This window comes from Miniopterus schreibersii, assembly GCF_964146895.1.
Source record: "Miniopterus schreibersii genome assembly, chromosome: 18".
Taxonomy (NCBI): Eukaryota; Metazoa; Chordata; class Mammalia; order Chiroptera; family Miniopteridae; genus Miniopterus; species Miniopterus schreibersii.
In genome coordinates, this window is record NC_138121.1 from 20,608,462 (window position 1) to 20,623,608 (window position 15,147).

General features: G+C 42.3%; 1 protein-coding gene across 1 annotated transcript in view; it reads right to left on the minus strand.

Annotated features, from left to right (window-relative positions):
- ADAMTS18 (ADAM metallopeptidase with thrombospondin type 1 motif 18) overlaps positions 1 to 15,147 on the minus strand; it is a 114,252-nt gene that overhangs the window by 24,782 nt on the left and 74,323 nt on the right. Inside the window, exons 11-14 of the mRNA XM_081118571.1 lie at positions 12,067 to 12,239; positions 8,029 to 8,159; positions 7,094 to 7,217; positions 5,907 to 6,151 (exon numbers count right to left, since the gene is read on the minus strand). Coding sequence (XP_080974697.1) covers positions 5,907 to 6,151; positions 7,094 to 7,217; positions 8,029 to 8,159; positions 12,067 to 12,239 — 673 coding nt within the window. The remainder of the gene's footprint in view (positions 1 to 5,906; positions 6,152 to 7,093; positions 7,218 to 8,028; positions 8,160 to 12,066; positions 12,240 to 15,147) is intronic.

The window sequence follows — 15,147 nt, forward strand, 5'->3', positions numbered from 1 at the left end:
CGGGCTTGATCCCCAGTAGGGGGCGTGCAGGAGGCAGCCCATGGATGGTTCTCTCTCACTGATGTTTCTCTCTCCCTTCCTCTCCCTGAATTAATTTTAAAAATGTGGAAATTATCTAGTTTATAACAATGTATCTGCAGTGACCTCAGAATGTGTATGATTGCCAGGTCAATATTGACTTCTTTTGGTGCTGGGGTGTGCACGTGCCTGGGCAATGAAGAAATATAATACAGGTTCTTTAAAATTAGCTCTTTTCCTTCAACTCATTTACATATATATGTGTATTTCCAAATGAGAATTTGATTGATGGACTTAAATGCACAAACATTTTAAGATCTAAGATAATCATATAAATCCCTGATGATCCTTACGAATTTCCCCTGGCAACCGAGGAAACCAACGGGGCCAGCACTGTTTCAATTGACATGCACCTCTTGCAAATGTGGAAACACGTAGAGCCAAGGTTCCGAGAAGAACGGATGCTTGTAAGGGAGGCTACATTTTAAAACTGGGCGGGCGCATGACTCAGGGATAAAAGTAATGGTCTGTTTTCCATTTAGACTGAGCTTCCCTATGAAGACGTTCTGCACAGCTTTGACATATAAACATAACCAGAAGCAGAAGACCCTTGTATTTGGTGTCAGGCCATGTGCTTTTCTCTTGGGGTTAACTGACAGCCATCAATTATTCCCAGGGTTGCATCACTCTGCCTTGTACTAGAAAACAATCAGAAATAAGCAAAAGGATCTTGGAAAACCACCACCCTGGGAGGGCAAGTTGCTCTTCTCTCAGACTGGGGTGAGTCTATTGTGAACCAACTGGTCAGCAACTTCTGTGCAAATTATTCATTTTGGGAAAGGCAAGCATTTTAGCAACCATATTGATTCCTCAAATGCAATTTAGGAGATCAAATTTCATATACTTTAAATGCTGTTCACTGTACTTAACTTTAAACTCTACCCAGTTCTAAGACTAGTCCTAAGAGATGATGAAATCCAGTGGTTTTTTAAAATGTGTCCTTTAGAAGTCTGGGCCTTTCAGAGAACTCCAGATTTTAACTGTGGTTTTGGGACTAGGAAAGAAATGGGGTAAGAAGAGGCTGGCCTCTGGGCCTGTCGCTCCTGACTTTGGTCAGAGAAACTCCTGTCACTTATTTATTGCCTCTATGTATGATTTTTCAACTTGGAAAGAAGATTCTACTTTTAAAATGTATAAGTGAATTTTATCATTGGATGTCCTTCATCCAGTAAGTATTTTTATGAGCACCTACGATGTCCCAGGTACTAAGCCAGCCCTGGAAGCTGCAAAGATAAGTCTTTTTGCTAACCTGGGGTCTCGGGTGCTATTAAAGTGCACAAGGACAGTGCTGTAGGATATAGTGGAAGACATTCGTTTACTATGAGTTTGGGGAAATCATTTCACAAATGAGAAAACTGGGACCCAAATAGTTTAAGTGACTCATGCAAAGTGACACAGGGAGGAGGTGCACGGTAACCCATATTGCCAACTATTTATTTATTTTTAAATCCTCACCAGAGGATATTTTTTCCATTGCTTTTCAGAGAGAATGGAAGGAAGGGAGGAAGGAAGGGAGGGAGGGAGGGAGAGGGGGAAGGGGAGAGAGAGAGAGAGATGGAAGGGGAGAGAGATGGGGGAGGGAGAGAGAAGGGGGAGGGAGAGGGGGAGGGAGAGAGAAGGGGGAGGGAGAGAGAAGGGGGAGGGAGAGAGAAGGGGGAGGGAGAGAGAAGGGGGAAGGAGAGGGGGTGGGAGAGAGAGGGAGGAGGGGAGGTGGGAAGAGGGCGAGGGAGGAAGGGAAATATCGATATGAGAGACATATTGATTGGTTGCCTCCCGAATGCACCCTGATGGGCCAGGGATCGAGCCTGCAACTGAGGTATGTGCCCTTGGCTGGAACGGAACCCAAAACCCTTTGGTCCGTGGGTCAATGCTCTAACCACTGAGCCAAACCAGTTAGGGCAACTGTCACCTATTTATACAGATGCTCCCTGCTCTAGACCATGTGCTTCCAAAACGTATGGGATCCACATTCCAAAACTCACTCTTTACATCCGTTAAAGACCTGAGGCATGATCTATGTCTTAGCCACTGTGTATTTCCAATGTCCAGTGCAAGGCATCCAACAAATGCTCAATTTTTTTTCCCCCAGGCATCGAGAGGAAGTAAGCAGAGGAAAATTACTTTGGAGGTAGTTACCTAAATCAATACAGACCAAGATGGTTGAAGATGGAAACTAGCGAAGATATTGGGAGGGTCTGACCAAGATATATCAACGAGACAAAAATAGGGACATGGTCCGTAAAATGCCATCCTCGCGTGTTTTGGCAAACACACCCTTCTGCTGAATTTCACACTATAATGAGAACTTTGTGAACACACAGATACTTTAAGTGCTTTCTTTCACAGGCTTATACTTTCTGTGGATGGAACAGCATTTTTTATTTTGGTAGGTTCCCACACTTTGATTTTCAGCATCCCACAGGATTGTAAAATGCATTCAACATTTTTATATTGGAGTGAACATATTTTTGGCTCTGAAAGTATTCATTTTGGTTCAGTTCACAGTTGTATGGGAAGGCGTATGAACTTGAACCTCTTTTAAAGAACACAGCCACGGATCACTTGGATACTGATATACAGTCTAGTTTTGGAAAAAATGTAATTTATTGCTTACTGTGATTTTAACTTTTTAAAATCACTGTGTTATATCGATTTAGGAGAGGTCTGAACACATGATAAAAACTGGCCTGAAATCTGATGTTCTCCCGAGAGGAATAAAGTGTAATTTAAATATTAAAGTCATTAACCCCAATATTTTTAAAAGATAAAATAGATGTAATACTAGGTCACTGGATTTGATTTTTTTAAAGCTCCTAACATATTCGCAAGTTTTGAATGAAACCATAACTCCTTTAAAAATACCAGTAATTCATGTCCAATTAATCAAATAAGTTTCCCTCTAGATTCCCTTTCAGACAGGTCACATTCCTAGGACATTAACTTAAGCTTTCATTGATTCTGTAAGTGGAGTGAGTACAGAAACTGTGGCTTTGTAAAGCAATAGCTAAGCAACTGTGACCTTACTCCATTGCAGTGAAACTATGATTTTTGTATCAATAGAGATAGTATTATAGTTCTTATTTCTATTCATATAGTAGTAAAAAAAATATTTAAAAAAATATATTACACGTATCCAGTTGGGACTGGGGAAGATTTTATGTTTTTATAACTTTATTTAGATCTACCCAATATTTTCCCTTATAATTTTTTCCCCCTAAGGCGCTGCTTATATTTGCAAGCAGATTGACGAACTTGACGAATTTTGGAGAACTCCATCATCAACTGGGGTCATTCTTCTAGTTCTCAAAAATAGCTACTAAACATCAGAAAAAAAAAATTGGATCTAATGAACAACCCAAAGATTTAATTTTCGCCAGGGCTGAATAATATAGCTGAATACGATATGGAGCTACACTTAGATTAAACAAAGCACAAGGGGAAATTCTCAGCCTGAAGCGGGGACGACCCTGAGTGACAACGTGTCGATCACCTGGTTAATCTGGTGGGCGCAGACAGCGCCTGGGGATATTTGGGCTCTGAAGATGAAAGCACCAAGCAACCCTGCCGCTCTGCTCTGCACTTTCCACCACTCCTGTCCTGCCCTTTGTTGTGGTTTCCCTACGGGTGACATGCGTTTAATGGCAAACCTGAAATTACCCACAGCACTGTCCACACCCACTGGCACGGCTCTGTGTTTATGAACAAAACTGGAGAAACAACAACAAAGAAGGGTTGCTGGTCACAAGGGAGCAAAACACACATTTCTCATGAGGCATGATCTACGCGTGGTTGTGAGTGCACATGGCTGAAGCCAGGAGAGGCACCTCACCCCACTTCTCCTAATATGTTATTTTTCAGCCACGAAACTTGTGTGAGCATTTGCTTAGAGATGGATCAAAGGCCTCCTAGCAAAACAAATGGAGCCACGTTGCTCTCAAACTTCAACCTTGCAAGCTCAGTATACCCCCCTAAAGAAAATATACCTTTTCTAGAGAAAAGTGAAAGATGTTTGTGGCCTAGATGCTGAATAGAGAAGATATAGAACAAACACACACATCTGAAAAACAGTTTGAAAAAAAAGTCCAGAAATCCTTAATCAGAGTGTTTGATTCTTGTCCCATAGGTCTAATGAATGTATAATTTCAGGGGCTGGCCTCTCTGTGGAGTTCCACCCACCCTAACTTTAACCCAATCTGACTAGGGGTTCCTAGGCTCATCCTCTGAAAGCCCTGACAGGGCAGCAAGAATGTTTTGTATGGATGGCTTCTCTCAGAGTTAGTGTTGTGAAATCTTTGAGGGACCTTCTATCAGAAGTGACAGGACCCAGTACCCCAAGTTCATAAGATAATGGGAAGTGAACGCATGGTCAGGATCTAGGGCCTGTGTTGCAAACTCAAATGCTGTACCCACTGGGGCTATAAGTTCTTTTTTCTTAAGAGATGTCAAAAATCTATATTTAAAAAAAAAAAAAGAAATCACCTTATATTAAAGCATTGACCCATTTTGTTTTAATATGCATATCTGGGAGCTGAAGCTGGCTTGTGGTCAGCAGATTGCTAACCACAGTCTGAGGTTTAGGTTTTAAAAACATATATGTGATATGCTCAGAAGGCGAAATGATGATCATGGTTACAAACATGTGCCAAGTACTCTGTAAGCATTGAATTTATCTGAAATAATCCTCACAACAGCCCTAATAATTAGCTAGTATTGTCTGCCCATTTTTTAAATGTGGGTATTAAGTGACACAGAGGTTAAGAAACTTACCCAAGTTTATAGCTAGTTAAGACTCAGAATCCAACGTTACAGGTGGTCATTTTTTAAAGCTGTCTTCTGCTCACTTTCCTTAGTAAATGCTTAAGGCTAGTGCCTTTAATAATAATTATTAGTAGTATTATTATAATTATTATAATTATTATTACTGAATTAAGCTACCATTTCCTTTAACTGAGAAGAGCAGTATGCTTGGACCGAGCTGGAAAACATTTGGGCTACGGTTCTGCTCTGCTTCTTTCCTCGCTGCGTGAGTTACGCAAATCTTTTAAGCTTTCTTCACACTTCATTGCTTGTTTTTCTGGCAAGTCGGTGAGGTAGGTTTCCTATCCCAATTTTATGGGTGAGAAACTGAAGCTCAAAATGACTAACACAAGTGCCTGGCTGTGTCCGCCCTCAGGACGTGGGAGCCGGTGTGACTTCCTCACAACCTCAGGCAAGTCACTTGCCTCGGAAAGCCAGTGAGCAGCCCGGTCTTGAAAAGTAAACACGTGGACCAAAGAAAATGTACCTGTGAGAACAGTCCTCAGAGCCACTTGCAGATGTGTCGGCTGTTTTCATGATCATCATTGCCCATTAATTCGTTTTCTTTTCTTACCTCTAAGAAAGCGACAGCCTCCAGAGGTAAGGTGGTGTGCTATGATTAAAACTTTCTTGTCGCTCAAGCAAGGGTTCTTTCTGCTCTACCCTGTGCCCGCTGGGCCAGTGGGCCCAGGTGGTGAACGCCACCATGGACTATCCAAATGACACAGACACGCTGGAACAATGTAGAACGTATTCCTACTCTGTGGACCCCTTAGCATTCGGGACAGCCGAGTGCAAGAGCAAAAGGCCGGCACCTACAGGTGAAGCTCACACATTCCCTTGGGGACCCACTGGATCCTTGCCCTTTCCCCACACATGGAGCTGCAGCCTCCTCCCCTTTGCACCCTGACATTTAGCCTGCTGGAAACATGCACCAGAAGGACTGGGGTTCTTTAAGCCAGCTCAAAGTGGGGTCATGATTATAAATTTGGCAAGAGGCACTGAGAAGGGAAGGACCAGAAGGGGCTTACTTCGAAGACCAGTGTCTCATTGGTGGGTCCTGGCGCGTACAGACGTTCGGGGTGGTTGAAGGGGCGCTGGTACTCAAACACCGTCCCCCCGAAGAGGAAGTCCCCGGGCCAGTCGATGCTCCAGCCCCCCGTTAGGTAATACTGCTGGTGGAGGCTTCGGACGGCGAGGTAACTGGAGGACATCTGCAGCTCCTGGACCTCGATGCTCCAGGCCCCTGCCGGAATGACGACCACTGGATAGTACTCTAAGTGGAGAGAACAGAACAGTCCTGTTTCCACTGAAAGTGACCAGAGAGATGCAGAGACATGTCGTGGCCATTTTTACAGAGTGAGGTTTTGAAATCATTAGCTGACATTCACTTCTACTCTTATGAAGTAAATGATCAATGATTTCATTTTCCAAGTGGTAGGAACACGAGAGAGAAGGTATATGTGTGGCTTTCCCAAACGGCCGCGTGTGGGCAGAAGTCAGTCTTCAAGGCCAAGGAACTCAAGAATGCTTTTTTATTTTTCATCTCCCTACAAGAAAGCGAGAGTCATGTATTCTCACGGTGATATTCAAAACACAGGGCCCCAAGTTTAATCTTACTCATGACATTCAGATAATTGCTTCAAATATTCGTCAAGCATGGTGAGGAGGTATTGTCTAAGTTTCACAGTAAGTTCTCTGTTTAACAAGTGAATGTGGGGCGTATAGCAGCCTGGTCAGCATATTAAAACTGCCAAGTAGAAGGGCATTTGGTTTTGTTTTTTTAAAAATATGTTTTTATTGATTTCAGAGAGAGGAAGGGAGAGGGAAAGAGAGGCAGAAACATCAATGATGAGAGAAAGTCATCAATCTGCACACCCCCTACTGGGGATCGAGCCCACAACCCGGGCCTGTGCCCTGACCGGGAATGGAACCGTGACCTCCTGGTTCATAGGTCGATGCTCAACCACTGAGCCACATCCGCCGGGCAGAAGGACACTTGTTTAACACAGCTCTGAGATGTGTGTATTGATAAAAGTCTTCACGTTAAAAAACCCATCTTTCCTCCCCAGCTCTTGCAGACGTGTCGAAAGCCATCATTTGCTGTGTGTCAGGTGAGCCAGCTAAAGGCTCAGCCACATTTAGCATCACTTGAACTTATTCAGTGACAAAAGACATGTCCCACCAGTGACAGCAATGAAACAGCAGCAAGTCTTACCATTTGCTTTATGCTGGTTGAGGTACAGGCCTTTGTAAAACTTGCAAGTGGAATTATCACCTTTGCAAACACCGCATGCATCAGAAACGGCTTTAGAGCCGAGTTCATGATCGCATCCCACTGGCTGTGACAAAAAGGGGGGGGGGGGTGAGAAAGATCACAGGTCAGAGAAGCCGGTGCCTACGAACAACCCAGAGGTTTATGGTTTTCTCTGTTTCCAGGACATTAGGGAGGAGGCTCGCTTTATGATTAAAAACACAGGGTCAAGCTTTGACTGACTCGGGGTTCAGATCCTTCCTCTGCCGTTACCAGAATGCACACCCAGGCAGCTGTTTAACTCATCTAGGCTTAGACTTTTCATCTATAAAACCAAAATAAAAATTCACCATTGTTACCAACGGCAGGGGAGCTTATTTGGGCCAGCTCTGCTACTGAAACCTGAAAATGCTGGACAACACCACCCTCCCCACCCAAGAGATCAAAGATCTCACAGTCAACTTAAGAAAGAAAGTAGATACCCAAGAAGAAAGGACAACTAACAGAAATAAATAGTAGCACTATTTCAAACACATTTGTGAGATCCTAATCACATGGTGAGTGTACTCAGTGAATACACTAAGTTTACTATTACACACGCTCTTTTGTCATTTTTATCGCTGCTAGGTAAAGTGGGCGATATCATCATCTCTATTCTATATACGTAAAAATGGAGGGGACAGGAAACTGAGAAATCAGATGGGGGCCACGCAGCAAGTAAGTGGGGAATTTGGGGAATTTGGAGACGGTGCTCACATCCAATGTGAGACTGTTGCCCTTTAACCCTGCGCCACCTGCTCGTCTGCAGACAGAATCTCTTGCCACACTTCTCACATTTGCATTTGATATGAGGAAACACACACATGACCAGACATCCCAAAGCAGAAAGGTTCTCTTACTTCACAAATCCCATCAATACAAACATCATTTTTGTTTGGGGAGCAAGGAGTTCCGTCTTTCACCTTGCTGGACATTGCGAAAAAAAAGTCAAAGTTCTCGGCCTTGCAGTACAGCCTACATCGGTCTTCCTCTAGAGGCAAAGAGAGCAAGATAGGACACGGTCACGAGGAAATCGTAGGTAAATGGCATGCCCGCGAGGATGGGTGGGATGGACTCAGAACGCTAGCGTGGTCAAAATGCAAAACGTTATTTACACAGTTTTGTGTGTACGTGTGTGTGTGCATGTTGGCGCATGTGTGCTTATGCATGTGGCTTTTAAAAATATAAATACCATTTATTAATCCATATAAAGCTGCTTTAAAATTAATATATAACAATTTTATTTTTCTAATCCTTAGTAATAGCCATGATACACACATGGGCTGTTGTAGCTACTCCCCTTGGATAGTAAATATCTGAGGCTTCGCAGGCCCTGTGGTCTGACAACTGACAATATGTAAATAAAGGAGTGTTTAAAGTTCCAATAACACTTTCTATTTATTTTTAAATTTCATTTTTCAACTGCAGTTGACATTCAATGTTATTTTATATCAGTTTCAGGTATGCTGAATAGTGCTTAAACAATTATATAATTTACAAAGTGATCCCCCCCCCCGATAATTCAGGTATCCACCTGGCAACATACATAGTTATCACAATATTATTGATTATGTTCCATATGCTGAACTTTACATCCCTGTGGCTATTTTGTAACTATCAATCTGTACCTCCTAATCCCTTCACCTTTTTCACCCAGCCTCCCAGGGCCCCCCACCTCTGGCAACCATCAGTCTGTTCTGTATCTGTGAGTCTGTTTCCGTTTTGTTTGCTCACTTATTTTGTTCTTTAGATTCCACATATAAGTGAAATGATATGGTATCTGTCCTTTACTAATAAAACTTTATGTTTTTTTTGTTGTTTTTTTTTTAAAGCAGGTCAGATTTGGCCCACGGGCCATAGTGTGCTGACCTATGATTTAGGACATGGCTTACTTTAGATATTTATTCAATCAATTAGGAAAAAAAAATTTAGGCGTGTCTGAAAAAAAGGCATATGGTGAATGATGTTTGTAAAACATACAGAGAAGAATCATACCATGAAAAGGAAGCCAATAAACTGAACCTAAAGGCTAAAACAATGTAACTTTCATTGACCATTAAGTTTCTGAGAAGTTTCTGGTATCAAAGGCAAAAAGAAAAAGTATTATACTTATAGAGCTCTTATTATCGGAAAGAAGTTATTATACTAATTTCTCCAATAGAAAGAGTTCTAGGCCAGGAACTCCAGACGACATTTCTCACGAGGCCTGAAGTGGGCAACGCTGCGTGATATCCCTGACAACAGCCTTACAACAAATATGTAAACAGTTTGCAAACAGTTGTGCTTCATAAAACCTCTCAATACAGGACTAAGCCAAAAATGAGAGAGAAGTTCAGTTATTATGTCCCAAATATGCAGATGTGTGCATGGATTTTTTTTTCTCCCACCTAGGGTTTTTGTTTTTTTTTTTAATCAGCTTTAACACCGGCTGATTTTTGCATATGAGATTAGGGAGCTGGAATTAACAAGTAAGTTTTCCCAGCACAGGTTCCTGAGCAAGTTAAGAATTAGTCGATTAGAAACACAGAAGAAAAGCTCACTACTGTAAGACAAAGGTGGTCTACGTTTATGCGTAAGCCACTGCTTGTTTTTCGCAAACAGAAGGAAAGTCACAAGATCTTCAAATCATGGTCAGCCCTTTCTGATTCTAAGTATTGGAAGAAGAGGGGCCCGGCCAGCGTGGAGCAGTGGTTGTGTGCTGACCCATGAACCCAGGAGCCGAGGTTTGATTCCCGGTCAGGGCACGTGCCCGGGTTGTGGGCTCGATCCCCAGTCGGGGCCGTGCAGGAGGCAGCCGATGAATGACTCTCATCATTGATGTTTCCCCCTCTCTCTCTCTCCCTTCCTCTCTCTGAAATAAATAAAAATCTATTTTAAAAAATAAATAAAAAAGAAGAGGGAAGGACAAGGCAGCCTTCACTTTTTGTCTCCCTCCATTGGATTTGAGATCCTAAGGCTGGGGTCTCTGTTTTACTCAGTGCAGTTTCCTCTGCATCGGGCAGGGCGTCTGCCATGCTCTGTAAACGTCTGTCAAGTGAATGAATGAAATGGCATGCTCCTTACTTAGTAAAAACTCCAGCAAAATTAGTGGAAGGACTTTGAAACCCCCCCAAATCTTCCAAGTTGCAAAACTTATTTGCTTAAGTTCTTCCTTATGTATTCAAGATGGGGCCTATTTAAAGATCCATTAACAGATCCCATAAACACTATATTTGAATGAAAGATGTAATGTGGGAAAGGCCAAGGGATATCCAAGGAGACAAAGCCAAGAGCAGAAGGGGAAACGAAAGGAAGGACGACAGAGTCTTGGAGAAAGAACCGTGGATAAGAAACACGGAATTACGGGAGAGTACGACCAAGAGAAAATAACCCTTCAAATGTCAGAACTGAAAGCAACTGCAGCTGTTCTACTTAACTGTCCACTGAAACTGTTGGACAGTATCCTTTGCAGGTAATTACTTCTTTCTCCATAGAATGCCTCTAGCGATGGAGAGCTTACAACTCACTGCAAAAGTTACAGTATGTGCTGAGTGCTGTTCTAAGATGCTGGAGATGCAAGCGTGCTCTAAATGGACAGTGGCTCCATCGAAACAGGTAATAAATGGCTAATATAAACTCATGCACTGGTAAGAACTATGAAGAATAAAGCAGATGAAGGGTTCCAAGAATGATAAAGAGAGGAGGACATTTTGCGTAGCCTGGCAAGCAGAGTCTCTCTGAGGAGGTGATATGGCTAGAAAGTTCTCAGACCTTGAGTTAATGCTATTTGCTGAAAGCAACTGCAAATTAATCTAAATCCCCTTCTACTCAATCACCCTTTGAATTTCTGAAGGTAACTAATTTCTGTTCTATAGGAAATATCTACATAGATTCCTCATTGCTTCCTCCAAGACACAGATTTCAGGCTTTTCATGCCTGTCTTTATCTGTGCTTTGGATACTTATGACCCGGAGACAGGCCAATGCTTCGGCAACGGCTGAGCAAAGTGGCACCACATCTCTGAGGGGAGGTGTTCCCTGTTACAATGATGCCTCTAAGTACATTAGCTGCTCTGTGGGAATTGGTAATCTAGGTTCCTTCTCAACTTTTGTACAGGAATAACCCTCGTTCTGATTCCCCATGAGTAGTCTCTTTCCATTTTACACATGTGTGTTTCGGACTCCCATTTATCGTTTCTCAAGGGAGCATGGATGAGTTCAGATTAATTCAGTGAACGAAAAAAATGAAACGGAAGCAACTGGAACAGTGACAGCTTATTCTGCACAGGTAATAGGAAGCACATCAAAATTGGATATTACAACTAAAAGAAATGTTTTGATGCTTAACCAAAATAAAAACAAATTTATTTAAAAGTAAAATACAAGCCATTACTTTAAGTTACAATAAGTACTAAGAACCTAGTATGGAGACATTTTTTATTTGAGTGTGTGTGTGTGTGTGTGTGTGTGTGTGTGTGTGTGGACATACTCTGCAGATAGACCTTCCCATGCTTGTAATCATCTAACATGTCAGTTACTGAGTATGGTGTCTCTATGGGGTATATATGGTTTCATGAGTTTTTGGTCTGGATAATTCATACCAATTTCAATTAACATCCCTGGGAGACTTATTTGCTGAAAAGGCAAAGGTAAGTTTAGAAATATAAGTGCATTCCAAACACATGAATACTTTGGCTTACAGATGTGGGACACAAGGGGTGTCTTGTGGGGGAAAAAAAGTGTGGAAAAATAAACAAAATCTTTGGAATTGAATAAAAAATATGAGCCAGGATGGGTCTGGGGAACAAAAGATAAAAATTGAAACTCTTTCATATAGGCAGCAATTTCTTCTGGGGTGTTCATTCACATTACCATCCACATAGAGACACATTTATTTGAGGGGCACGGGGACCAAATTACCTTCCACTTTCGTATAGGGTTTCCACTGGTAGAACCATCCACGGAAAGGTTTGCTGTTATATTCTGCACACTGCTGGGCTCGAAAATCCAAGCTATTTTCATTACAAGGGTTAATGTTGCACAGCTGATAAATGCGGCTAGAACCTGGACAGAACTTGCCACCATACTGAGGCCTAAAAATAAAATTAAAGAACTTTAATGCTAGCAGTCAAAGGGCCCACTATGTCACAGAGAGTAGTATATGGAGGAATAACCCAGATGGGCGTTGTAGCAGTGTATACAGCCTGTTATGAGAATGGAAGCATGTAGCATACAATGTGTCCCAGCCCTTCTTGTATCCATGGCAGACATAACTAATCAATCAGATTTTTTTTTTTTTTTTTTTTAAGCAGAAACTGATATGTCCTTAAACTCCCTCTCAACATAGCCCCCAGGTAGCCCCTACCACTGCTCATCAATTGGAACTGACCGGTTAGATCAAACTTATTTGCCATCTCTGATCCAATTTTTACATTCTGAAAATTTCCTTAAAGACGGATGAAGGCATAGCCTTGACACTCGCCTTATCACCTTATATATTAGGAAATCTATAAGTACACCTCAATGTTTTATTAATATAGATGTGTGCCCCCCGCATACATACACTCTATGTTGGCATCGAAGCTCTTCAAATGCAAACCCAACCAACTCCCCAGCCTCTCTCCCATTTCTAAACACTCACCATCTTTCCACAGTTCGCCCTGCCCCTGCTGCTATGCAGAAATTGGGGACACTGGGGAGAAAGAGCAGGAAGCCCCATCTGCCATGTTTTCCGTTCCAGCTTTGTCAGTCATTGAGCTGATGCTTTGATTACTGACTCTCGTGCGTTTTACTCTAATTGCTCCTAAACTCCAAGGCAAAACACTCCCTCTTTTTCATCTGCACAATCACTTTTTAACTTTGCAGGTGGCCTACTCTTTTCCTGCCAAGCGTGATGGGAAATGGATTTCGAGAGTAGGGGATCCCATTAGAACATAAATAATTAGGATCTAATGGCAAACTAAGATCTGGGTAGGCAGGCGGCAAAACCCAGAAAGCAAAGGAGAGAGTAAAAGGAGCACAAACCACACTGAAAAATCACCGCTAGCATCTTATCCCGCCTAGTCCGGGCATGAAGCGATCGCCTCTTTTCATTCCCACTTTTTTTTTTGGTAGTTTTCTACAAAGGCTAAAACCCAACGATGGATCGTCTCACACCAAAGCTCAATGCAAACATGTAACATGAAAGAAGGCTCCAGGTTAATAAATTTATGTGATTAAAATTCCTTGTCTCTTTAGGAAGCACAAGAATGCTATAAAACACCCCTGGGTTTGCTTCAGCATATTTTACCAAGTCCTCCTCTAACTGCATGCTAAAATGGATTCAACAGAAACGGGAAGTGTCATGCTGCCAGAATGAGATTTTTCTGCTATTTCAAAACATTCTGGAGTAACTACTTAAACATCCAGCAGTCACTGTGCTACATCAAATCCCCGAGGACTTCTTAAATCATTATCTAAAAAGCATTCAGGAAAACTTGAAAGTGCCATCTGACAGCCTTCCTGTTGCTGGTCATCTTTACGAAGCACATGCCAAACTTTCTCAGCGTGAGACGCTCTGTCTGAGATTTTACAAATAACCTTCATTTAGGCGAGTTAAATGCAATAAAGTCAAAGAGGACCGTGCGTGTTACTTTTTCAATTCAGGAAAGAGGAACGTGGAAAAGACTTCAGAACTCTTGTAGCCATCTGCTCCCTTGACAGATGAAGAGACAAGTGGCTGGGAGAGCTCACAAAACTTGCAGAGAGGTCACAGGGCCGCAAGAGAGCAGGGCCAGCCCCCCGTCGCGGGCTCAGCTCCACTCCGCCCGCACTTCGCTGGGTTAGGCACCGGGACCGTGCGTGGAAGGGGGAGAGAGTCTCCAATGAGGCAGATCTGGATTTCAATACGCTCTGCTTCCTCCCAGCTTATCTTCAGGCAATCTTATTTAACTTCCTAATCTGCAAAGTGGGGGCAACTGTGACAATGAACTGAGATAGCATTTGGAAAGAAATTTTAGGGCAGAGTCTAGGGCCCAGTAAGCGCAAATCAATTGTAACTATTTTTAAATGCTTTCTACTTTTAATGACAGGCAAGAATTTGGATTTTTACATCAAATCTTCAAATACAGGTACATTTTTTTTTTTTCTGCAGCTATGAACATGCATGTTAGGGTAAATTAACAGAAAATTCTACTATGGCATCCCTTGGTATATAATAAGTTCTTTAAGACTAAAAACAAAAATATAAACAGTCAGAAAACAAATGTCCAGGCACATGATTCTGTGTTTATACTGGACTATTACGAAGTATACCCGTAATTTGCTTCTGCATAATTTATCAGGTCCTCCCTATAAATGGCTATCATATTGGCTGGCTGGCTGATACTAGAACCAATTGGGGAGCTTTGCTAAATACACACACACATTCCCGGGCCCCTCCCCAGACACTCCATAAGCATACGTGATGGGGAAGACCCAGACATCAGTTTCTGTAAAGCACGCTGGGGACTCTGATCCTCAGCTGAGCCTGGAAATTACTGGCTGGGAAAAGAGCCAGAGAGTTGATTCAATTATTAATCTGGAGCTATGACCCTAGTGGCCTGTTATTATTTCTCAACTAGACTAGCATTTTAGGAAAGTTCTAGGATACCTTAGCAGGTTTAATTTTCACTGTTTTTAATTTCACTGTTTTCTTAAACAGAGTTTATAGGAATTTTACCAGGCTGTTAGGTGTTATGATTTAATAGTCAGGGACCCAGGAAAAATGTCAAAGGACTAAGACTGTGGCCTCTTGGTCTGACTCTAACATGACCAGCTTGGTGACCTGAGTGAGAATTGCTGCCACCCCTGTTACCTCCTTGTAAAATAACCGGATTAGACAATGGGTTGCAACTCATGTATCTGTTCTAACCTGATTAGGAGCAAATGCCCAGAGAAGTGTTTGGAGAAGGTTCCCAAGGGCTCCGAGTAGAACATAGGGCTCCGATCAATTACAAATGTCTGCCACAGATATGGGAGAAA